We start from the raw sequence: 26,091 nt of genomic DNA, 5'->3' as shown, positions 1-26,091 counted from the left end.
GTGCAGCATACAAGAAACTATAATGCTGCCCTCTCTTGTAGCATGGATTTATGCAAAGCATCTCGTTCTAATTTTTGGGTGTAGTGTAGAGCTAAAAGTACTGTGTGGATGGGGAGCACAAGAAACAGATTTTACTGACATGCCTCCATCCAGATCCCCAATTTAAAATACCTTTAATTCAAAAAGAGGAGGTCATCCCAATCCCCTTCTTTTTCCTGGTCTCTTTTGCTCTTCTCAGCCAGTAGCAGCTGTTTCTGCTTGACTGGGTTGCCAAGGACCAAGTGGTCCATCAGACCCATTCAACTGCTGAGTCCCACATGACAGATGTATTTCAGCAGCTTCATTTGAGGCAAATGCAGTGTCCAGTTATCCCTTGCTGTTCTCTAGGTATGAATCCAGCCTTTCTGAAGCACAGAGGATGGACCTTGATTTCTCAAAACCACTCTTTTTAACAGCTTCACTATTCACTGCATGCAGGTGAGTGTAGCTGGGGGATCTTCTGCAGGCTGAAATGCCTGGTGACACACTGAACAATCTAAGCAGCTGCTTCATCTAGGGTCCTGCTTAGCATATGCTGCTACCCTGCTCCTGAAAATAGGGACAGCTGTAGCAAACCAGGTCTTTCTTTGCAGTGAAGTCTCCAACCTACATTACACAAAGCAGAAGGTTATATGGATTTTGGTGAAATACTGCTCAAGGTGTAAGAATGGTCGCCAGCTCACTTCTGAGCACCGAGAAACAGCTGTTCTGGAGAAGGAAAAGCCCTGAGCCTACACCATCACATCCTCAGGGTGCTCTGGCCTTTGGAGATGGCTCTGATAGCTGTAGGCCCGGATCAGGAAGAGCTGTGTGACTCAGCCAACACTGGCAAGAATTTGCTTGTGGGCAACGATCTTCCTCAGCATTACACCTTGTAACCTTAGCAGTGCAGGGACTGTGTAGCTGCACAGCTCCTGAAAAAAGTTCTTTTGACACAGGAGTCTCATTCAGCTTTTTGCAGTAGTGGGACTTTGTCCTGATTCCCTGAAAATTTGAAAAATACTTTTTCCTAATACAATTTCCTTATGTAACTTGAACTCACCCTGAGTTTCAATTCCTGAGCTGTATTGACTGAGTACTGTAGGGGTCTGTTTTTTTAAGCAAATTTCTGAGTGAGACAAGGATAGGTAGGACAAAAACACAGGCCTGCCTTTCTCATTCTCACAGGCAGTGTTGGTACAGCAATTATCACCTCACATAAGTGATAGTTGCTGAAGTGTTGCTTTCTACAGAGGTAACAACTCTCTCTTGTAGGTGTTTGAAGCTAAAAGTGGACAAAACTAAAATGGTGGCTACATCTGGAGTGAAAAGAGCAATATTTGACCGGCTGTGCAATCAGCTGGAGAAGATAAGCCAGCACCTCGGGAGTAAGTCTTTGCCTTTATCCCTGTAAGACAGCACACCCATCCCATGGCCTCACAGTTCCCCATCCTATTCCACTGATGATTTCATTCTGATCACTTCTAGCTGTCCCCTTTCAGCCACATCTGCCCAATCCATTTCATCATGTTTCCTGCAGCCCAGTTCCCACTCACAGTCATTGTTTCTGGGGAAGTCACAATAGCTTAGCATGCAGAAAGGCCAAAAATAAGTATTTTCCTCTCTTTTCTGCTCCTTACAGTGTCTGCTGCTGCAATTTCTTCCCTGCTTCTCCCATACTACCTGACCCATCTTGGATTCCTCCTTCTTGCTTTCTGCATCTGGTTAACATGGCAACATGACACATATTAACACAAACATCATGCTCTGACTGACTCACTTCTGTGCTTTCCTTTCCCCACTGCAGCATTAACAAGCATAAGCTTTGCTCTTCTGGTAATAACTGAGCCATTCCATGACACCATCTCTCCACATACAGTGAGCAGACCTGAGGAACCATTCTTACCTGTGGTTAAGCTTGCAGTTCTCTCCACTCCTTTTGTTTGGAGGAAAAAGACTAAAATATGATCCACACCCTCCTGTCCTTATATCTGCTGCTTCTTACTTCTCTTCTTTTTTCCTTTCCCAGGCTTTCACTCTGACTTTCCCACTGAGAGTAACCCTTCTTCACCCTATCTTCATGCTTCATATCCTCAAGTTTTGTGGAACATGCTGCCTGAAACTAAACCAAAAGCTGCTGCTCTCTCCCAGGCACGGACCTTCCCACAGTACAGTGCCCTATAAAACCCCAAACCTTACCCCACCACTAAAGCAGCTAAAGGCAGCTGGGAGTTTCTGTACCAGTGCAGGGAAGATCATGTATCTGTACACATGGACAGCCCTGTGCATGTCATGGGTATCTATAATACAAACTGTGGAAATGGAATAGAAGGGGAAAAAATAACTGATAATCCCGCCAGAGTAATCTAGAGGGGTAGATTTTGGGCAATGAACATGGTGGATCATTGTGGATACAAATGCAGCAGCAGTTTGCTGCTAATTAGCAACCTAATTAAAGCATTCAGTCAGTCCATGCAACCCTTCAAGTGTGCTGGCACCTCTGCATGTAGAGCTTGAGCATCAGTCTGGACCTGCTCTGACTGGGTGACATTATTTTTGGAAGGTGGCACTGCTATCTAGGAATTACATGTAGGCCACCCTTGGGGCCCCAAACACCACTCAGAAGTAAAGCAACTTACTTATTTTTTTTAGAAGAAGATGTTCCACTGGCTGCAGAGACACCTGAAAGCCTGCAGACCTGCCTGGAGCACTGTGAGCAGGAAGATGGTAAGTTGTGCTCAGTTAGGAATGAAAATCACCTTACCAGAGTAGTCCTGAGCTTTATTGCTGGTCAGTATTTTAGTTGTGGGATAGGCCCTAATCTCAGGTTCACAGCAGCTCACTCCACCCTCCATCCATTGGCTATGGAAGGATGGAGAGAACCTGGCAGAAGGATAATGGAGTTTATACTGAGTAATCCTAGTAGAATTAAGGATAACTGTGCTGTTCAGACACAAAGGTGAAGAGGAGACTGTTCCAGCAGGTGAGAGGAGCAGCAAACCATGGGATTAGATAACACAGGGACAGACTCCCTGCCTGTATTTGTGCTCACTGCCACAGTTATTCCCACCAACACGTGGCCCATGATGGCCTGTCATGGACTTTCTTGTTCCCTCCCAGGATCTGAAGATGATGAGGAGAAGCCACATAAACGGCCAAAGACTGAAACAAAGCAGGACTATGAAGAATGGAAAAAGAAAATCCTGGAAAATGCTGCTAAGGCACGAGAGACAAATAGTACTGCCTCTGTAATGCCACCCAGTAATGCAACTGCTGCTTGCTCTTAATCTTAACTCTCCCTATGCTCTAACAGTAGTTCCAGTAGCATGAGTGATGGCTGCCTGGTAGCCAGCTACCTTATTTAGCTTTTAAGTATTGAAGACTTATTTTTAATAAAATGACACTAGGATTGAGGTGATTTTACAGGAGGCCTGTCTTTGACTACTCACGTGGCTGGTACCTGAGCAGCTTTGGCATTAAGGGGGTAAAATAGCTTCATTCTCTTGCTGCAAGAAGCAGGGAACATTCTAATGCTACATTCTAATGCTACTTTAAGTGTAAATAAGTTATAAGTTACAGGCCCTTGAGCCCCTGGCTGGAAGCAGTAAGTGAAATAAGAGGGAGGGGACTAATGGTGCCTTGTTAAACTGCAAAGCTAGCAGAGAAGTTAAGATTTTTTTTTTTTTAAATTGCTTTTATTTTTTTACTGTTGAAGAAATACTGTTTAGTAACTGAATTTGACTTATTTTCATGTGTATGGGAATGAAGTCTCTTGTGCTTTTATAAAGGGGTCCCAAATATTGCAAGAAACAATAAAAGTACTGGAAGGAAAAGCTTTGTATTGTGACATCATGTTCTTGGCACATGACTTAAAACACAAAGTAAAAGACTCACAGGAGGTGCCTGTGTTTTTAGAGGGAAGATATCCAGGTGACAAGGGTCTTGACTGGGTAACAGGGGTTTTTTATGTCTCACAGTCATAAACTTAGAGGAGAGAGTAGTTTGTGGAGGCAACATCTGTGATGCTACACTGTCATCCCACCTACTCAAATTGTAATTTGCTATTACTACTTTTTGAGGAAAAATCATTACTTTTAGCAGTGCAGGCCTGATGTAACTGTAACAAAACCAATTGTTTGTTCCATTTCTGTTGCATGTTTTCTGGCTGGGATGTACAAAGAGAAGTTAACTTTCATAAACACTCATTTCAAAAGAAACCCAAAAGCCCCAAGTGTCCATATGAAACAAGATAAATTATCTTAAGTCTGAGCATTTAGATTTGAAACACTGCACCCACCTGAGCTTCTTAAAAGTATTTTAATGCCCTGCCAAATGTCTCCCTCCTGTGCACACTCCCTGCTCACACGAGACATGATCACACCAAGATTACAATAGTTGGTATAATTAATTAGATATCAGTGGGGCCAGGGTTTTTTTGTCATGTACTGTTCCAGTGACTCACAGGTCACCTGTGGTTCATCCCTTAAGCTTTCTGTAGATCCCAAAGCAAAATGCACAGGATGTGGTGAAAACATCCCCTCAGGCTGCAGAGGTGGGACCCACTGTACTGCAGAACCAGGGGATGGCTGCCCAATCTAAAGGGATTCCTTTCTGTTAGAAACAGAATAGTCATCCTGCTGGCCAGAGGCACCTTCTCTTTGTAGAAAATAGAGCGGAAATACGTACAAGACAGCACAGAGCATCTCTGTGTTACCTTCTTGGAAGCAGCACATACTAATTGGAAAATTTAAACTTCCTGGCCACTTTCACTTTTCCCAATGCATTTAAAAAAGGAGATTGCTTGAAGCCAACTTTAATTAGCAAGAGCTAACTTCATTCCAGGTGACATTAGGGAATGGACTCAAATTCTTGACGTGCAGAGAAAATAAAGGATAATTACCTACAAAGAATAAGAGCTGTGACAAAATGTCTGACATGAGGAGAGAATCCCATCCAATAGCATTCCATTTTTAAAACCTACAAAGAGATGCTTTCAGGTTGGTTTGGCAGTGGGGTTTAAACCAAAACTGATGAATATAGGCTTGTTCCACTTTCATGAAATTTATTAGTATTAATTCAGAAATATACAGACCAATGAATATAATCACATTTAATATGCAGAACTGCTGTGGAAGGAAAACATGAACAAAAGTGGACCTTCATAGAAGGTGATAAATTCTCAAGATTGTTTGACTTGGGTTTAATAATTCTTCTTTGTCCCAGTTCTGGAAATGCTGCAGAAGTCGGGACTGTACAAAGTGAGAAGCAGCTGAGAGGAAAAGATAACTAGACTGGGACAAGCCAGTCTTACAAACCTCTTTATTAGCAACAAACACTACTTCTGCTAATTCAAGGGATGTGAAATTCCATAAAGTTCAAGGAAGCTTTACAGATGCCTTTGCTGGAAGATAGTTTTAATAGTATTAGTTTCCATTTCTCCTAAGAAACCATCCAGCTCACACTGAGTTTTGCAGAATCTACAACAGGAAACCACAGGTTTAATAAATAATGTTATACTTCTATCTGAGAGATTTTAAGTGGCTCCCACTCTATACATCAGAAAAAAAAAGTTTAAAATCCAAAATAAGTTAGTACTGTGAAGAAAACACTTAATGTTCAAGAGCAAAGTGGGGAGAGAAAAAAAGGGCTTCAACCTCCTAACTGGAGTAAAGGCAGAGTCTGACAACACATCCCTGTCACTGAACCTATTAGAAATAAAACCTATTTTGCATGTCACTGCATATCAGCTTCTCAGGCTTCATTAAAATTTTCAGAGAGGAGAAAAAAATCCTCAAACTAAAACTTATAAACTTAAGGGCTGCAGTCACAGCCAATGAGAAGCACTTAAAAGTTTTAAATATATACAAAACTGTGTCTGGAAATCTCTTCTGTACAGCATGAGATCTTCTTGCACAGACCCAGTGGTCATTACATGATTTGTATTTGTGGCAGTTTCACATATGTCCTTCCAGAAGTTCAATCAGTTCAGCTCAATTCCACTTGCCATAAGAAACAGCAGCAATGGACTAACTTAAATTGCTTCAAACCAGGATTCCTCATAGTTCCTAACTATGCAGTGATTATTTTTCTAAAGGAGAGAGTAGATTAAAAACAACAACAACAACAAAACAACCAAAACCACTCAAACCTATCATGTTGGGGAGGGGGAAATAATCTTTCTGAAAGAAATGCAGAAGAAAAGGGTATCAGTTATCTTGTTCTAAATAACAAGCACCTGACAAAGAAGTTGTGCCACTGTTGTAGCAATTCTCTAAAAATAACATACACCACTCAGTAAGAAAGTCTTCAGAGATCCCATGCTTGGTGTGAGAAACCAGAAAACTGACCAGGGGTTTTGTGGTGTAAACACCACTCTGCAGAATCAAAGCCTTCAGCAAGAAGTCAGCCCCAGTGACAGCCACGTTTTTCCACCACTACTTACAACAACTCAAAACTTGAAAAAACAAAGTAGCTTCTGCTTTTAGAAATCATTATTTCAGTGCCTCTTCCTTGAGGCACTTCTGGCACCTTAGCACTAACACACAAAATAATTGAGGAGGACAGTCCCAAAACCTTATGTTATAAAACAGGGGTAGAAATTATTGAAGATATGAGTCCTTCTTTCATGGCTTCGTGTCCATCTCCAAGAGTGGTGGATGCTTCACACAACCTTATGCAAGCTTGACAGACATACTCTGAAGTCTCTTCAGCCTGTTAGCAGCAGCCACCACATAAAAATGTTTCTGTGAACAGAACAGAACAGTCCAAGTGTGAGTGCAAGGACCTTCTCTGCAGCTGACACGGATTTTTCTCCCTGGTAAATCCATTTCCCTCTAGTGACCCACACCTGGTGTGTTTTGCAGTGCTGAACCACTGGTTCTGCTGGTACTGTGAAGGTCTGCAGTGCTATTATGAATTGTACAGTGAAAGGTCTTTAGGTTATGTATTTTTTAAAATGCAAGTGCAGAAGTTTGTTACCAAACAGCTGAAGTGTGGGACTGGAAAAAGTGTAATCCTCTGGTTTAACTCCTTGGCAAGGAATGGCAACTCCCCAGTGGCAAAAAGAGAAGGAAATGGTCCTCACCGAGCTTGCCTTCCATTTCCACAGGCTTCTTTCTAACAAGATCACTATATTCATCTTTCAATTAAATAATAGATGAATCAAATAATTAAATAAGATAATAAAGAAATAAATAATCAAAACCAAACAAATAAATTAAATCATTAGATCAATTATCTACAATCTAATAGAGAGTCCAACACAGATTATTACCTATCACTTCTTCATAAAAATGTAGTTCAGAAGGAGCTTGGGGTTATCAGAAAGATTTTGAAGAATTCTCTGAATGCGTTTAAGTCTAATTTTTTTTTCTCTCTCCCACACTTCTACTCTGGAAGGCACAAACTGCCTTATGTTGTAACTCTACTCAATACTGACAACAGATGAATGCAACTACTGTCAGTGGAAAAAGTATAACGAGAAAGAACATTTAATATAAGCTAAGTAGCACCCGAGGCCTCTGAACCTGCAGGAAAAAAAAAAAGTAAAACTCCTAAACACCAATCAGAAATAGTGAAAATTGAAACCAAATGTGCTAAAAATAGAAGCAATACCCTTCTGCAGGACAAAATACTTAATTTACAAATGCAAATAGACTTCTCAACTCATATTTACAATAAAGAAGCCTGTGGGCACAAGTGAGCCGACACACAAAGGGAGGGAATGGCTCTGCCCGTGCTGAGCTGATTTTCCCTCTGGAAGTAGATTTGCCAGACTCTGTCTCCTCACCTTCCATTTCCTCTGAGCCATGTAACTCTGCAGCAACAACTGGGACTTCAGGCGCAGCTTGGACTTCTTGGCCTTGGCAGGAAGGTCGTTCAGCCACTCGTGTTTCAGACACTGAGTCGCGCTCATCCGGCAGCTGAGGGGAGGAAACCTGCCATGTCAGTCCAGCCACCCTTGCTGCCATTTTCTCAGTGCCCCTGACAAAGAAACTGCCTCTAATGAATGAACACCAGTGAAAATGCTTCCTGAGATGATGTGAACCCCAGTGCAGGGGATCCTAACAACATCCTGCCCTCTCCAGCCTGAGGGGTGAGCGGGGTGAAGAGCTGCTGGTGGGTCTGCAGTGGGTTGGCTGAGCTGTGGTTAAGTTCATCAGTGTATTTATCATTTTATTATGCAAATGCAGAACTTTGCTAACAGAAGAATAACATTTGTGGTGTTATCTCTCTGTCCTGATAGGCTTATTCTGTGCCTCATATTTAAAAAGCACAATTGTCTCTTCACCCTAAACTTAGATCAAGCTGAGCACAGGTTATATCCCGATATCCAACAATGGGCCCAAATGCCCTGGCCTATCCTAAAAGCTTTGGGAAATATATATGAATAGAGGAAATCTTGAGGTAGAGGTGTTGAGAAAAAACTTTAATTTGCCTTTTTCAAAACAAAAGCCTGTGTCTAACTCCTGAGCTTTGCCTGAGCTGTCACTGAAAACACAAATTCTGATGACTCCTGCCTGCTCAGCCCTGATTTCAGCAGTCAGGGGAAGGAAGTAAAGGTCTTGCACAAGGCCAGGCCCACTGTCCCAGCATGGCAAAGGTGCCTGGTCTGCAGGAGAGCTGGGCTGCCACACATCTTGTGAACAATTGGGCCAGCTAATTGTTGGTCTTTGCAACTCACTGATGACAATCTTAGTCCTTTCATTCACAGCTTCAGAGTGTCCCTCTGGAACTCCAATTCCCATTGCACAGAAAATCTGAAGACTCCAAAGCAAAGTTTAAAGTCTCATAGCAAATCATCATCACAGCCTGAGAAAAACTCATCTGTTCTCTCCTGCTGGCAATATGGAAAATTTCAGTTTCTTCTTTGCTTTTCATAGGACTTATTATTCAAAATGGAATTAGTACTGGAACTGATTTGTCTGATTTAGGTAATGATCTGGAAGTTGTTAATATTCTAAGCACTCCTTTGAATTCCCCTCAAACACACAATCTGTTTTACTGTATGCATCATTTCCTGGTTTGATTAGTTTGATATCACCACTTGGCAAGAGAAAAATTTCTCTACTCAATCAACCCCACAGCCATGATCTGACATCAACATCATCCTCATTTCTCCTGTTGTTTCACATGTGCATTTTATCTCAGTGGAGCCAAGACTAAGAAACCACATGCCGAGTTAAGTGTCAAACGCTCGTTAATATCTCCCAAATGCCCGTAGACCACTTTAGAAGAGAACAATGCACATTTTCACAGCTGCAGCTTCCATTTATCCTCCATGGCATTCAAGAGGCATTTTTGCAATTTGTGTCAGGGCTTGTGAGAATCCAGAGTAACAATAGAAATAGTTTTTGCTCAGAGAAGCAAAAGCTTCAGAGACAGATTCCTACACTGCAAATCCTTCCAGATTTCCTGTGTTCTGTTTCTCTACTGTGAAAAACAATTTTCCTCAGTAGGGTACACAGACACTTTCCTTTTAAATAGGAGCTTTTGAATCACTGAGGAACTGCCCAGTAAGCCCAGATACATCATACAAAAATGTCACATAGTAAGTTCTCATTGTTGGCTGCAATCTGAACAATTGGCTGATAGGAACTTAAAGTCATTAGGTGCTACTATCCACATGATCAGACACAGAGGTACCTTTTCTCCTTCACGAGTAGTCTGGAAATAAAGTCTTTAGCTTCCTCTGAGAGCTGTTCAAATGCTTCTGCATCAAAATCCCAGCTGCAATTGAGCACATAATTCATTGTCTCTGCATCAGTTTCTCCCAGGAATGGGGACAGGCCACTAAGCCTTAAAAAAAACAAAGAAGGGGAGGGGAGAAGAGGAGTTATCATATGCAAGATATGTTTTTCCTTCTATGAATACTCTCCTTTGTAATTGTTAGCTCATGGAGAGGAAAGGCTCTCAGCTATGGAGGGTTCCCCTTCTCAGACCCTGCCAAGATAAGCCAACATTTTGGGGCAATAATATGTTGTAATTTTAGTGTCACTCTCTAGCAGTTCACTCGGCTCGTCAGGGAGCGCTGTTCCTAGATTCCCAAGGAAATGGATTCCATGGGATCTACGAACATCCTTCAGTGCTTTCCCAGCTAGGAAAGCTAGGGGGACTCAAGAGCTTTCCCAAATCAAGGCCCGTATCCATATGTGGCTTGAATTAAATAGAATTCTGAACAATAGATTACTTTATTCCATTAGTCTCTAAGCCCAGATTTATTGCTTCCATCATTTCTTACTTCATTCAGTTGGGTTTTGGCTAACATACAAACTTACACCAGAAATGTATCCAGTCCACAGAAAACACTTGTGAAAGATTCTGGGATGAAAAGCAAGCTCATCAGAAGGCAGAGACTTTGGACAAACAGGCTGTCCATGGCTGCCATCCAGGTATCAGAGAAAAGTTTTAGCCCTATTCATGACAAGACACTTTTCAGACCCATGGCCTAAAACCATTATACTAATTCTCCTGTGCAGATGCACACCAAGTCTAAACTAATAAAATGCTCAGATTGCAAATTTGAAAATTAATTCAAGTCCTAAAAAACACAGTCAAAATGGAAATTCTCACTTGTTTTGGGCAGCTTTTCTAAGTGAAAAAAGACCTGACCCATTTTAAGATGGTAAAGGAGAAGAACATTTACATATTGGGCAAAAGGATTATTTGTTGTTTAGAGACTTTGTACACACAGTGAAGTGCCTCTGTGTTAAAAGCTGGTTTAACAGAATTAATCAGGAGGAATCACAGCCAGAGGGGCTCAGTGGCTGCTCATTGCTGCCCTGCAGACCCCTCATCACCACGACCCCTCCCAGGGTTACTCACAACATGTATGTGATGACCCCCACACTCCACATGTCCGTTGGGAAGGAAACAAAGTCATAGTTCACCACTTCAGGGGCCAAGAACTCCGGAGTCCCGAAATTAACCTTCAGTTTCTCACAAGGTTTGTACCTTTATTGGAAGAAAAAGACGTCAGCGCCGAGCATGGGCTGGGGACACATCTCACAGAGGGAAAAACAAGGCAGGGCTTTTTGTGTGAACAGGGCTGAGGGAGCAGAGCTGACTCCCAGGCCATCGGGGCAGCACTGAGGTGACCTCAGGTGAATATACCATCACCCATCCCAATGCCAGGGCAAAACCAGGAGGAAGATCAAGGACACTAAAGCCTGCAAAGGCCTCCCCCACAGAGTTGGTAGCAGCTTTACTCTCTGCCAGACACTACAGGATGCTTTCCAGCAGATGTTGTCCAACATAAAACAAATAAAGCAGCTTCGGTTACAAAAGGTTTGGAGAGTATTTGCTTAGTGGGATGTACCCAGTCACAGCTCAGGGTAAAGGTCTATATCACATCTGTATCACAGATATGAACACAACATAACTAAGGTGGGACTCTGAAGAGGATTATTTGGGCTTGTAACAAGTTAAACAGTGATATCACATAGGGGGTAAATTGTTAAGTTCTATTGCTTAAAATGGAAAGGTTACTGAACCAGTAACCTTTTTTTAACCAGTACTGAACCAATAACATTTTAAACCAGAATTGTTACTGAACCAGTAGCAACTGTCACTGATGGCAGCTGGAGTTACATCTATGTACAGACAGAATGAACCATCAAAGCACTGCTTTTAAATCTCTGTTTCCTGGAGGATCTTGTTTTCAAAACTGCTTTAGTAGCAGTTTGTATCTTCACCCTCCCAATTTAAAACAAACAAACAAACAAACTCAATGTGTACATTTCTTTTCCTTCAGAAGTATTTTATGGAAACAAAGTCCTCGAACAGATAATACATACACACACACACACATATGCATGAATGTACCAGCTTTTGGCTTAAGGAAATCCTCAAGGGGGTTAGAAAATAAATAGCTGAATGTTATTGTTCTTACTGGTATACTAATGGAAATAATTCCTTTGTACTCGAGGGCAATTGACTCATGCTCTCACAGCTTTCCTTTAACAAACTCACGCACGCAAAGCAAAAGAATGGAGAAAAGTCCATATTTCTCCGAGGGTTTCCTGTTTCACATGGCATGGCTCAAACATCAGTTTTCCCCCCAATTTTTTCCTTCAATCAACTTACTCAGCTATGTAAAGAGTTTAGCAGATAATTTCTACAACTAGAACCTGCACAACGAAGCCCAGCAGTCAAGAAGTCTCCGAGAGCCTTCACGGAGTCCCCAGAGTAAAAGCTTTACATGGGGAATAATTCTGAGATAATTAGAACAGCAGTATAGCTTTATCCAACTGAAATGTAATTTGAAAAAGTAATTAGATAATTAATGCACACAGCAGAAAACTCATGCCTGCAGAGGCATAATGCTTAGCTCATTCACATAGCAGAATTATTTTAGAGCCACCAAAACACAACCCCTCGAAAGAACTACCAAAACCATATCAGATGTTTGTGAATTTGATTTGGGTTTGGTTTTTAAAATAAATTCACAACTGAACTCTCTTACCTCCTTGCTAATCCGAAGTCAATAATTTTAATCTGGTTTCCTGTGTGATTTACACATAGTATGTTTTCAGGCTACAAAAAGAAGAGAGGGTATTTTAAGTTAAAAGTTTGAGAGAGAGATCTAGTAAAAGAGCATGTAAAAGGTAATTTCTAGGATAGTACTTTTCCTTCTATTCCTGTCACAAGAGAAGGACTTGACAGGCACACTCAGTTAGTGAAAGGTTTGGGGTTGGACCTCTGATAAAGAAGCTTGACTGTATAATAACATTCCTGTATTTCACCAGAGATGACAAACAGATTTTGGAATAGAAAGGCTCTCTGTGTAAAATGGTAAAGTCAGTCTGATGCTTGAGGCTCACTCACTGGATTTACTCCTTAACTATAAAAGTACCTCCACAAAAAGCCACAAGAAACAGGTCAAATGCACCCAAAAAGAATTTTTCTTCCAATGAGAATATTTTTCAAGGTGGGGATGGGGTGGGGGGTGATGGGATCCAAACTTGTTACAACTGCAGAACTAACAGAAGGCCAATCGGGTCTAATATCACTTGTGTAAGGCTTGTGTATAAACAACCAGGGGAAAAAAACCCAAACAGTTGCTATTTCTGTTTAAAAATATCAGTTATTAAGGGACCATTAGGAAAACATTGTCATTTTGCTGCAGGTTGTTTCCTGGCAGTGAAAAGTACAAACTGTAGGAAGATGATTGAATAGGGGAATAGATAATTGATTTAAATACAGTTGCAGGTGGGGGAAATGGAGGGAAGACTGTAGGCATTTCCAGCCTAAGAGGGTTTGGGTGGTGTTTTTTTAATTGGTGATGAAAGGGCATTGTTTAAATAGTGCACAGAATAAAAAGCTGCTGATTTAAGAGAGGCAAAAGCACAGAATCCTGATCATTTCACTATTCCAGGCAAAGTACTGAATAGACACTGGAAAAAAAGTGATGAATCTCGACCTCCATTCATTGTAACTATTGCATTAAATCTGTTCCTTTCTGACATAAGTCCATGAAATGAGCCGTGACTTTGTAATTAGAGACTCTGTGGTGGCTCAAACAGCATCACCAAGGCACAGAGAGCACAAACAACTGACCTTCAGGTCTAAATGGAGAATATAATGCTGGTGCAAGTAGTGCACTCCTTCACAGATCTGTCTGGTGAACAGGATGGCATCCAACTCAGTCAGGTGGTAGTTTTCATCTGTGATCCGGTCAAATAATTCGCCACCATCAAGACTAAAATTTTGACACAGAAAATTGTTAAAAACCCCTAAAATTCTGCATTAGCTCGATTAATTTCCAAGTTGGGAATTAGGCTCTGTAATTGAGCAAGGGTCCTAACAACAAATTCCATATAAAGTATATCAGTATATGACTTCAAGAGGCTTATTTCTCTGTGTGAAATTAAGTGTCAATCTAAATGCAAATATGGAAAAGTCGTCACTAACTTTTGGGGGGGATACATGTCAAACCCAAATCCACATGAGCTGGGGATCAGATGGGGACCTGAAGAAACTATAGGAAGCACCAAAATATCTATTATTCATTCATCTTAGTCTAGAGAAAATAAGTCTTCAACCTATAAAATTTACTAAATGAAACATCTCCGACTGAAAACTATTTTGCATGAGCTGACAATTGAACTTCATCCTGCACAAAAGAGAAAATTAGTCAGACATAGAGCTCTGACAAGGTTCTGCAAGGTAAAAACTTCAAGTATATATTTCAATACACACATTTAAAATGTCTTATATTTATATTTTTTATTTAATTTTTTATTCTTTTTTTCCCCCTTCCTTGTTATTAAAAATTCATTCTGTAGCAGAAACTCCGTCTTTAGGTTATAAAACTTCAGGTTTTTTGTAAAGCAATATGCCACTACACAGAAAAAGGCAACAGGAATACATCATGAAATCTTCCTTTTCCTATGTAAATCCCATACTTGATCTAGATGAAAATTCTTATTTAGCTTCAAAGGGGGAGACATTTTTACTAACCCTAAAATTATTCAGAGGCAGACCATGTGTATAATTAATCACCTTTCTATCTCCTCCATATCTTTTGTAATTCCACTTAAAACATCTCACTTCTCTTGTCTGGGTTTCTCACCTTCACTCTCTCTCTGAGATCTCATTTATTCATGACACTTCTATGTAATTCGGTATCTAGGGACAATGTCGGGGGCCTGTAAATTAAATGAAAAATGAACCATTGGGAAGTTCTGTTCATGAACCATCTTGTAATTTGGTTCATACTCTTCAAGACAGCTGCCTTTCTTATAATTTGTTTAAACTGCAATCTTGCCAAATATATGATTTTTAATCTGAAGAAATTCCATTTAAAACATTTTTTTTCCCTTCTGAGAGTGAGAACAAGTCTCTCTCAGACTGGAAAACCACTCCAGTCTTCTTCACAGCTCAGAATTATCATCCCCTATTTCCTTTAGCGACCTGAGAAAACCCAAACATCTGACAATTGCTGAGATAATTTAAACTTACTATTCCATGATCAAAGTGACACTATTTTTGGCTTCAAAAGCATCATAAAGCTGGATCAGATTCACGTGATTCAACTGGTTCATGATGTTAATTTCATTTTTTACTTCCTCCTGGAAAAAATTAACAAAGCAACAAAAAATTGAGCAAAATACCCTCCTTAAATTTCAACATATTCAAACAGAATTATTTGTAAAGCCCATTAACAGCTACAACACAGGTCTCAGGTGGACAGAAGGTTTAGCCACAAACACGGGGATGAGGAACAGTCACAGAAAGTCCAGGCTGGTCCTTAGTAAGACAGACTTTACAGTGTTTGATAGAACCCAGCCACAAGCTACCCCTCATGTGCTGATTGAGGGAAGTGGAGCTGAGGTGCTGGCAGTGAGGGCAGGTTCAGAGTCGGGCTCACAGCAGCGAGGTTACCTTCTCTTTGGCTCCTTTCACTTTGATGATTTTGGCTGCCAGGTTGAGACCAGTCGATATTTCCGTGCACTTGTGGACTTGCCCAAAACGCCCCCTGTGGATGCCAAGGAAAAGACGGGAAACCAGCTCAGCACAGCCCAGCACAGAGACCTCTCCTACGACTATTCTTATCGTGAGGCAAAAATAGCCCAGTACAAAGGGAACGGAATCGGGTGGCCAGCAGCACAGAGCTCCTCTTTCTCTCAGCTTAGGAAGGATTAGTTTTATCTTTCCAGCCAGTTGTTCAGTGCTTACATTAAAATATTATGCCCCCCTCGCATCGCCGCGTTTCACTGTGGCACGATGACCCGACAATGTTCTTGTTCAGCCTTGTAACTGTACCCGCCTGCTGTCCTTCACTGGTGTGGCTGTGGGTATATTAACGAGGATATTTCTGTCCTGATCTCATAACTTTTTAAATGACCAGACCAGTAACTGTAGCCACTCCACAGACTGCATTTCTTGCACGTTGTAAATTCTCCCCCATGGCACGCAGATACGTTAATGCCCCCTGGAATGGTTTCTAAACACCATCTTCCCTGCTATTGCATCATATTGCTTATACTTATTATAAGTATAAGCCATTCTAAGCCATATTTGTAAGTGGATCAATGTGTAAATCAAGCCTTCTTGTCACATAAGTAAGGATACAAGAATACAAAAGCTGAAGCAGCTGCAGACTTCCTATGAGTGCAAAATAAACATAAGGTCAAAATAATAATAACTTCTTCCTTTGCTTTCTTTAATGTGCAGTTCAGCACGGGAAAAAAAAAAGGATTTTTGGAAGCTGCCTGACCTAATTCTAATGGGCTTTGTTGACTTCAAATGCTCTGAATCTGTCTGCCTTAAGGGTACAGGTTTTTCCCATGACACCAGATGAGGCCAGGATCATTACAACAAATGAAAAAACCAGTCATCCAAGACGACAGTCAGGCATCTTAAAATGGAGCTGGGACAGAAACCAAGGGAAACCCCTTGATTTAACAGCGTCTGTGAAAGCCCAAAGGTCTGCAGGATGAACCTGCTCACTCCGGCAGCTGTGAGCTTGTATGTGCCTCACACCCCCCCCCACTCTGGGGCCATCTGAAGAAGCCAGCTCTAGCTCTCCAGCTCACTGCTTTTCTCCAAGAGCAGTACAGCATCAGGCACAGGGATACTCACCCCCCCAGCACCTCGTGCCGACACACCGAGTAGCTTGTTGTCACCTCCGTTTGCTTGACACTCACGATGCGATGTTCAAAAGGTGCTGGAGGAGAAGGACTGTCATCTAAAGAGGAGACAAGCTGGTCACTGAGGTGTTTCTGCACACACCAACACCACTGCACACCAGTGACTTCAACCTTCAATGCACATCACCCTGCTGTGCCTGCTAAGCGTAGTGTCAAGTCCCAGCTGCCTTCTGTGCTTCCCAGTACCCACAGCTCCACAAAACCATATTCTGATGCTCTCCCACCTTTAGCACTGCTGTCCTGAAGAGATGATCCCAGTTTCTCCCACAGGCACTGCTGATGCAGCCCCCAGTGCTGCTGTGGCTGTGGGGCTCTAAGGGAGAAACACTGGGGGCACTCACCCGGACCAGGCAGTGTCTGAGTGCTGACAACAGCAGTCAATGCAAACACTCAACCCAAAACTTTATAGTGAAGTGCACTGCTCTCCCTCCCATCTCTTCCCTTTGCTCATGTCCCCTACCATGCCATCATTTTTTAATCTACTGGAATTCAGGCAAGCACTGAAGTATCTGGATAACATTAAGTATGCAATTCTTTCACTCTTTTTTAGAGTAGCATGCAAGGAAAAGAATCCCTGCGGTTGCAGCTAGCCCTGAGAAGGGGGGTGCTGAATATACCCAAAATTTCTCTGTTACTTCAAGAAAGGGACTTTCACTGCTAACACTCTTTTACAAATGAGGAATAAAGTCTCAAAACTGAGAACAGAACCTCACCTTCTGCATCTCAGCTCTGTTTTTTTAACACAGTAAACCCACTGAACACCTTTAGGAGACTAGTTTATGCATTAACAGAAAAGGCCTCCCGAAAAAACTACCTAGAATTTGAAAAAAAATTACAATTGATCATTTCTTAATTGTTATGGGGCAGCTGGAAAGGCCAACACAAACACACAGCACTGATGAATGATGGCAGTTATTTGTAAAATCATGAAGTTCCTCCTAGCAGCAAGATTTTTGCAGACAATGTTCAAATTAAAGCTGAAAACATGATCATTAAAATTATTAAGTTTCATCAGTTTGTGGTAAGCTAAATCAGTTAACCATGATCACCTAATGTCCAAGTTTTATTTCATTAAAGCCATTTTTGGTGGCTCCCATTCAAGGCAATTTTACAGCTAATCTGCAGGTATCTCCGGCTGCAATTTAACATGTGTTCAACTCATCTCCAGCCACTGCTCAGAATGCCAGATCCAGGTCAGGGCATCTATCCCTGAAGGTTTTGTGCTGTCAGGAGCGAGCACTCCCTGAAACAATGCAACCAAGCATTGTAATATTCACACAGTAACCCAGAGGAGATCTGCGGCCAGTAACACAACACAGGCCATGGCAAGATACTCTTCCTGCAGTATTTTGCTGTGCTCTGAATCTCCAGCCCACAGCTGCTAAAGTATGGCTTGCATACTCTATCTTAAGGAATAAATGCTTTATCTAAAGAAAATGGATTTTTTTAAAGTTACTCATACTTCTGATCACACATACACTTCACCCTATTTTATTTTAAATGACATTTTTTCCCCAAAACACACTTTGAAAGGAAACTTACTATTAAAAGAATCTGTACAAACGTGAATTGCTATTTACATAGTCAGAGACACCCATGGAAAATGCTCTCGAGTGTAAGACACAGGTGTTCTCCTGAGCACTGCTCCAGCTATTACTGTACATCCAACAGACAGGAATAGCACAAAATCCTCCATGTAGGGGTTCAAAGGGTAACTGTGAGCAACTCACCGATGATCACTTCACCCTGTGTGGGAAGAGCTCTGTCACCTTCCAGTGCCTTACTCTTCTCTGGTGCCACTCCTGGGCACTGATGAACATCATTTCCTCTCCCTCCTGAAGATGCAGACTCAGATTCTCTCCTCTCAGACTCGGTACCTTTTGGGGATTCTTCTGCTTTTGCTGTTTCCTGATGGATTTTCACTTCTACCCCCCCATCATTCGCAGGCTCCTTTGCAGAGTTATTCTGTGAGGTTTTGGGCTCACATTTTAATTCTGATTTCTCTTCAGCCTTTTTACCTGGTTTGGGCTTGCTCAGTAATGGCTGTTGCTTTCCTGTTTGAGGTGTAAGTTCATTTTGCTTATTGTCCCCTTTAACTTCTGGATTTGGCTCAGTGCTGATGTTTTTAGGACTCTGTTGAAGCTTTAATTTGTCAGGCAGCTGTTTGGCTCCTTTCAAATCTGCTGGTGTGGAGGATGGGGGTTTTACTTTGGGACTTGTACCTCTGTGATCACTTACATTTCTTTCCTTGGCCATCTCAATCTTTTCTTTCATGTCAGTCATATGTACACTGATGGATATCCTGCAGAGCAAACAGTCAACATTTGGTTCAGATGACTAACCCCACTTTTGGAGCTTTGAGGGGGAAGAAAAATCTATAAGTTTCCAAACCCGCAGATTTCTACAGTATTAATAACACCTATCTGTACCAATTCTCTTAGGAAATGCTGACAAACACTAAGGGAAGAGCACCAAAAAGCACTGATACTTTTTCTGTGTCCTCATCAGTGTACACGCCTGCCTTCTGCTGAACAAAATGCCTCATTCTGCTAAGGGTTAATCCCACATTTGAAAGCTTACCCACTTTTTGTGATTATTACAGTTGGTCTAATGAAATACCACTCATCTGGGCAGAGGGGATAGTGATTGCCTTCACAAATTACAGGCTGATTATCTAAATGGCTGACTGCTCATATGGCTCTAGAAATCCAATGGTTTGCATCCACTCACAGTCCTCTTCCAGTTGGCTGACTTGCACACTCAGACATCTGTGTTTGTGCCTTCTGATGGGATAGCGTTCTTTCCACAGCTTTCTCTTAAAAATCCAACTTTCATAAACTCTTTCACTCCATCAATACTATTTTCCTTGGCATTCTAGCTACTGGAAAAGTTTAAAGATTTTTTTTTCCCCTCTTGTGTTGCCTAAAAAGAATACAGGTTAGAACCAATTCTCTGTGCTCCTAAAATCCATCAAAGACATTCGTGTGATAATGTTTGAGTCAACTGTTACTGCTCCAACTGTCATGAGCTGCCTGATTTTAGTGAGGCTGAACCAAAACTTGTGAAGCTGTAAAGTAGATTTTATACAATGGCAAGTAAAGAAAATTCCTGTTATCGAGGAGAGAACATACCTCATTTTCACGAAGGTTATTGCCTCTTTCAGTGCAGCAGCCTTATTACAGAAGATGTTATAAAAGAAAATGTTTCTGCTTTTGTATTACAGGAGTCTGAAGTTTCTCATTTTCTGTATCTTTAATACCCTTTTGCTGTGCTATGAATCTCAGCTGCTCCGGTGTGAGCTATCAGAGCAGCTGAACACAGCTCGGAGCAAACACTTCCTCTGCTATCTAGGCAAGCCTGAACCCAGCAGGACTCTTGGCCGTTTCTCCAAGCTGGGGAACACAATGTTCTTTTGACACTTCTGTGTGGGCTTTACAAACTTCATTAAAAGCTGCATCCATTTCAGAGAGGTGTTTACCACCCTCATGTGACCTCACACTCGAAAGCATAATGGGTGTCCTGGGCAGGAAGGCTGCAGCTTCCCCTGGGGTTTACTCTGGTTTCTGCCTTTGAGTTACCTGTTGGCCTCCCTCCTCCCCAAAACAAAGTCTTTGGGGCTCAGGCACCCCCCTGTCCAAACCCACCAGCTGCTGCAGAAGCTGCTGCCCATCTCCAAGTTCACCCCCTGGCACATCATCATCAACCAGCACTGACTTCCAAGGGCTTACAGCAACAGTTCCTCTACAGCTTCACCAACACCCTGAGCCATCCCCCAAGCACAGGAACAGCCTCCCAGGCAGCACCCCTGCAGGCAGCTGGGATGGACCCACTGCAGCTGTTGAAGCACAGTGCCTATGGCTCACCAGCCAGAGCCTAAAACCCACTGGGAAAGTACAGGGAGGTCCCTCTGCTGTCAGTGTTGCTGTAGCAACCAGTTTGGAGGTAACCATGTCTATAACTGTACACAAATGTTTGAGAAGAGGCCACAGCAGTGAAAGTTTCTACCTTCTCCTGCCAAATCCTCATGTTCACCCTCTAAGGAGAAAAATCTCCCAGTGTGCCAGTCATCACAATGACCCCTTTCCCTCAGGAAGCCCATGTGCTGACATCAGGACAACTCTCTTTCATTTTGGTAATTTATTCTTCGTTCACTTTATTTGTTGACTTGTTTTGGGTTTTGTGTTTTTTTTAGGAGTCCTGTAATACCATTAGACACTCACTCATTGCACAGGATATAAGTGCCCAGTCTATATTCACAAATACCACTAGAGAGTTTTCAAATTACACAGACACAAAAGTAGTGTCATGTTTTGTCTGGTCTTTGGGCACCAATTTGTACACACAAAACACTGGGAAATTACCCATGCAAAGTAACATCCATCCATCCATCTGTGTGTAGGGATGAGTGTGTCTATCACCCCCCACACACATAAATTACTTTATAGACACCTGCCCAGACAGAGAAGGCACTGGTAGTCAAAATCTCACACAGAAGTTCCATTTGTTGGGGTTTAGTTGATAGGAGTCTCTGGTTGTGGGTTTTTGTCATTCTCCGTTGTGTGGGTTTTTTAAAATTTAAATAAATGGCATTTAAATCAAGTCCTAAATAAATAATTCAAAGAAAAATGGACTATAAAAGACATATTACAGAACAACTACACAAAGAAAAGATTAGCCTGACAGAGATGAACAAACAAACAATCTTTAGGTGACCAAGACATTAAAAAACAAAACACAAAAACACTGAGGGCAACAAACACAAGTTCTTTGGTTTTGCCATGTACTAGTAAATATCTCATATTCCTTTCACCCCCATGGTTAGAGAAACAAAGGAGTTGGGAAGGAGTGAGTGGTTTAAAATGAGCTCTCCTATGGTGGTCACCTTTCTATGTTTAATACACAGAGGCTGATGATCTAAAACCCCTCCCTCCCATCCGCAGCCCTCTGACTCCTCAGCTTCACACAACTTTACTCACGGCCCTTGGAGTTTTTTGCCTTAACCACTTGTCAGGTCTCCCCACTCCCATCCCAGGATGCAGGACCTGCCTCCTTTAATGACCTGGCTTTCCTTTTTTTCCCTTCTAACACATGGAATGGTTTCAGATCACACAGAAAGCCACCAGCAAGGCCATTACCTGGTATGTGTCACCTCACGCCCCGTGTCAGATATAGCCTGGGATGTGGAGGGCGCAGCTTCCCGGGATGCCACACTCCATGGTCCAGGTTTGTTTTCATTCTTCCCGAGTTTCTGATGCACAAGCTGCCTGTGGCACTCATCTGGGCATGGGGCTCTGTCCATATTCTGTGCTTTAGCAGGAACATTTTGGTTGCCTACGTGATCTTCATGTATGAAGGGAAGACCATTGTGTTGATTCAAAGCCTTGACACCAATGTCCTTTTGTTGAAAGCTTTTGCCGCTGTGTGTTTTGACAGCACCTTCTACCACTTGCTGCTGTGCTGTCCTCTCCTTCACTTGGGGTTTGGAGTCACCTTTGTGAGCTACAGCACCAGAAGTGTTCACTTTCTCACATGCTCCCTTGTTTTCATCTGGCTTTTTCCCACTTTTTGTCTCTGAATAAAGCAATGCATTAATTACATACCCTTGAAAAAATTAATGGCACGACAGAGTGGGGATAAAGCAACCCACCACTCAAAATAACATACACAGTTAAGTACAGCTGAAAAGGTAGAAAGAAACCCCCCAAAATGTTTAAAATCCTTACACCATCAAGGTCAGTTCACAACCCTAAGTGGCTTTTGAGTCAGAACTGGTACCATTTGCTTTATTTTTGTCACTTCCAAAATGATGAAGCTAAATAAGGGATTGCCCATAATGCAAAGGATTCACTGACCATTTGCGAAGACAACAGCATGACAGGGCCTGCTCAACATCACATTCACCCCTGTTGCAACTCCACAGGCATCAACAATAGATGCAACAGGGCAATGCCCTGACAGATACATCCTAAATAGGAATCCAGCCCTGACATGCCAATGAAACTGGCTGATCAAAAAAAGATATTCCCAGCGTCAACACATCCCTTTTTCAGAGAGGGGGAGGAGGGAGGGCTGGCTCAGATGTATTAAGGGAGAAGAATTTATCAGGTTTGCTGTGTGATATTGGCACTATCTTCACAGTACCTCCAAACAAGCTCTGCTTGCTGAATTCAACCCACTGGAATCCAAATAAAAAAGAATCCCCATGCACCTAAACAAAGCTGCTGCTTTTAGTTTCTTCATCTTCTAGCTTTTTGTGGGGTTAGATCCTGGGGACAAATCATCTTTGGAGGAAGTGAGCCCAATCCTATTTTCCCAGCACAGGGGGGCAAAGTTACTCAGTTACATTTGAGTAATTCAGGTAGTGGGAAATAGCAGTCTATTAATTTCCAGTTTGTCTGCTGCACATTCTGGAGTCAAAGCCTGTAGCATGCCTGGAGTGATACATACCTTCCAGAGGCTTCTTGCTTTCAGTTTGGGTTCCTCTGTTACTAAGCACATGCTTAGGTTTTGCACCACTCTCCTCGGGCTTATCTTTGGCCTAAAAATGACAGGGGAACACAAAACCAACACTTACAGCCAAGAGCGTTTAATTCCCACCAGCTTCCTCCAACTGTGTAGGCATTCTGACTCTGACTCTGTAAATTGGACACTAACACCTCTTAACTTCTGAATTTTTAGTTACTGCTGTGTTTATTTCCTTCTTCCAATCTCTCCCTGCTTTTGCAGGCAGGCATACTTCTAAAACAAGATGACACAGATTAATACATTAGCTCATGGCTTTCCAAAATTTTCACTGTCATAGCTTTTGCCCCCTGTCATCTTTACTCATATTGATTAAAAAGCATGACATGTGAGACATGAGAGAGTAGAAAAAGAAATGATACTTTATTTCTCTTGCTTTTTCACTGGTGACAGAACGAAAAGCCACGTCTCTGAATATATTTGTCAAAACCTATTTGTCTCAAGGCATCTAAAAATTCATGATTTGATCTGATAGACATGATACCAAAAAAGAGCCTCTAGCTTTATGGGAACTCTTGTGCATGTTCTTGACATTTCTCATGTCACCTTTGGAATGATTAAAAACAGACTTATTATCTTTTAGAAGCAGATTTTAATTTTTAAGCAAAGTTCTTCCCCCAATTAATTTGAAAGGAGGAATCTTTCGTAATAACACCTCTATAGACTTCACACAGCAATACATTTGTAGTAAAATTAAAACTAAATAATATTTAGCAAAAAGCATTGCATGAAAATAGGAAAAGGCATAACATACCTTGTGGTTGGCATATAGTTAAAAATCTAGTGATGAGCAGCCTCCTATCCTTATTTCTACAAGCAAATGAGTTAACATGTAAAATATTTCTGCAGATAACTGATTACAAGATAGCTGCACATCAGCCCTTCATCTGTTAGTAAAAGCAGTTAAGTATTCCATGCACCAACCCTATAGATTGCACTGAGCCTTCCCACCTCCCCCTTCCCAAAAAACAAAACACCCAAAGAGTAAAAGTAGTAAAAAATCATTACCATTTTTATTACAGCTCTAAGCAAACCTGCAACAATGACCAGGGTGAACATTATTCTTGCAAAATCCTACATGCAAAGAAAGTCTTGGGTAAGTGACAGTTTAATGCTGGTGGGTTTTTTCTGTCTGTTTTTAAGTAAGAAGTCAGAGGTTTGGATCCTATGGAGCTTCAATTCATAGTCTTCTATTAATTTGACTCCAACCCCACAAAGCTTCTTCCATAAGCATTCCCATGGCATCCTTGGAATGCTGTCATGGCATCACCAAACAGCTTCACCCAGAAATGCAAACACGGCCTCCCCACTCCCCCCACCCCAGCCAGCCCCCTGATGAGCTGGACACTGTCACGAACAGCAAAGGCTGGAAAACAGAAACAAGCAAGCAGCAAGTTCTCTTCTGTGCAACCCCCAGGCAACTGTGGAGCTCTTTGGACCTGTCTGTGCTGCCATCACTCAACAGGCTGCACAAACCAGCCCAAAGCTGGCACGTGGCTCAGCAGTATTTGTTTCCAAGATCACCTGTGCTTTGCTCCACGTTACCCAGCTGGGTCACGTACACAAGAGACCTCACTAATTCAAGCCTAGTTCAGCCTGGGATCAAAGCACAGACATATCTCAAGGTCTTATAACTGACCTTTTGCTCCAATTTCAAAAAGTGTTCATGAACAGAAAAAAAAAAAAGGAGAACAATGATGGGCATATTGCAAAACTGAAGTCTGCCATAAAACTGCTTGCCCAGCAAACCCTGTCTGTTCTGCAGCCGAGGCAGAGGTCAGAGCCTGGGACACTGACCCCCAGCCCATCCCAGTCCATCAGGTCACCACCAGCAGGCCATTTCCCCTCTCAGTCTCTATCTGCTTGTCTAAAAAACTTGGATGGAGGTCTGAGCTCCTTCCATCTCCTTTTGTAAACATGGATGTGGCTACTCCACGACTAATCCCACCAGTATGCCAGGAGTCCTTGTGAATCCTTCCTCCAGTATCCCTCACATGACCTCCTGTTATTTACATCCCTCCTTACTGCTCTTTTCACTTGGAAATGGACAATCTGGAAACAGAATTAGTTTATCTTCTTTCTGCTCCTCTTCCCCTGGCCATTGACACACTGTGTGCCAGTTCAGTCCAAGGTGTAAATCAAGCAAAGGGCAGTGTCTGTCTCCAGGCATTCTGCAGTCACTGCAGGCAGTGACTTGGAACAACACAGTTTTAACCAAAAATATCAAACTTTCCCATTTCTCAATGGAATTGCAAGTACAAGCTTTATCCAGATTTAAGGTTGATAACTAATGCATAATTTATTGTCCTTAATACTAATGGAAATACTTTATAAATTCCTCTGTCTCCTAACAGTCCAGTTCACTTGTCAGACGCTGGCACATAAAAAAGGGAGTCCAGGAGAGCACTCAGAAAGACTGAAAAGGTACTCTGGCATCGAGCACTGCCCTGTTTTCCTAAAAGTCCAGATGTACCTTCCCATCAAAACATTTTACAGCTTTGGTGAAAAATATTTTGGTTAAGATACAAATGGACATTTTCATTTGAGCTAAATTCTCCTTACTGTAATCACAACCCTAAATACAAAGAAATTCTTGGAATGAATAAACAATGAAAACAGCTTTTGCAGTTTTCCTCCCTCTCATCCCCATGGTGGGATACAAGCCACTGTGAAAAATGGAAACTCTCATTAGCTAAAACTAATTTCAGACGCCTGTAACTTTTAAAAAACAAGGTTAATCTATTTCAAAACACCGGATCGACTATGTACTGGTCTTGCTTGTTCCTCCCTCACTGTTCTCAACAATTAAGAAATCCTTAGGAACTGATATCTAGCACTTGCATGCACAAGAACTACTTGATTTCAGGAGTGAACAATGTTGATGGAGTTGATGAAGTCA

At 41.9% G+C, this 26,091-nt stretch overlaps 2 protein-coding genes across 3 annotated transcripts in view; one reads left to right on the top strand and one right to left on the bottom strand.

Annotated features, from left to right (window-relative positions):
- The window catches only part of ORC6 (origin recognition complex subunit 6), a 6,317-nt gene extending 2,470 nt beyond the window's left edge, over positions 1–3,847 (top strand). The window contains exons 4-8 of one of the 2 annotated variants that reach the window (XM_017837122.1): positions 388–477; positions 1,294–1,406; positions 2,048–2,169; positions 2,671–2,745; positions 3,139–3,847. In XM_017837122.1, the coding sequence (XP_017692611.1) occupies positions 388–477; positions 1,294–1,406; positions 2,048–2,169; positions 2,671–2,745; positions 3,139–3,270 (532 nt within the window). In that variant the 3' untranslated portion in view covers positions 3,271–3,847. The remainder of the gene's footprint in view (positions 1–387; positions 478–1,293; positions 1,407–2,047; positions 2,170–2,670; positions 2,746–3,138) is intronic. The other variant, XM_017837123.1, reaches the window with a different exon arrangement.
- A 1,208-nt stretch (positions 3,848–5,055) lies between these two features.
- Positions 5,056–26,091, bottom strand: part of MYLK3 (myosin light chain kinase 3) — a 34,055-nt gene continuing 13,019 nt past the window's right edge. Inside the window, exons 2-13 of the mRNA XM_017837121.1 lie at positions 23,118–23,208; positions 21,806–22,241; positions 18,401–18,972; positions 16,603–16,708; positions 15,403–15,496; positions 14,980–15,089; positions 13,576–13,717; positions 12,482–12,552; positions 10,843–10,971; positions 9,664–9,816; positions 7,808–7,940; positions 5,056–6,761 (exon numbers count right to left, since the gene is read on the bottom strand). Coding sequence (XP_017692610.1) covers positions 6,690–6,761; positions 7,808–7,940; positions 9,664–9,816; positions 10,843–10,971; positions 12,482–12,552; positions 13,576–13,717; positions 14,980–15,089; positions 15,403–15,496; positions 16,603–16,708; positions 18,401–18,972; positions 21,806–22,241; positions 23,118–23,208 — 2,109 coding nt within the window. The 3' untranslated portion in view covers positions 5,056–6,689. The remainder of the gene's footprint in view (positions 6,762–7,807; positions 7,941–9,663; positions 9,817–10,842; positions 10,972–12,481; positions 12,553–13,575; positions 13,718–14,979; positions 15,090–15,402; positions 15,497–16,602; positions 16,709–18,400; positions 18,973–21,805; positions 22,242–23,117; positions 23,209–26,091) is intronic.

The sequence above is a fragment of the Lepidothrix coronata genome, unplaced genomic scaffold (assembly GCF_001604755.1).
Source record: "Lepidothrix coronata isolate B3197 unplaced genomic scaffold, Lepidothrix_coronata-1.0 Scaffold292, whole genome shotgun sequence".
NCBI classification, from domain to species: Eukaryota; Metazoa; Chordata; class Aves; order Passeriformes; family Pipridae; genus Lepidothrix; species Lepidothrix coronata.
Note: the sequence above shows the minus strand (reverse complement) of the source record. Positions and strands in the feature narration are given on the sequence as shown.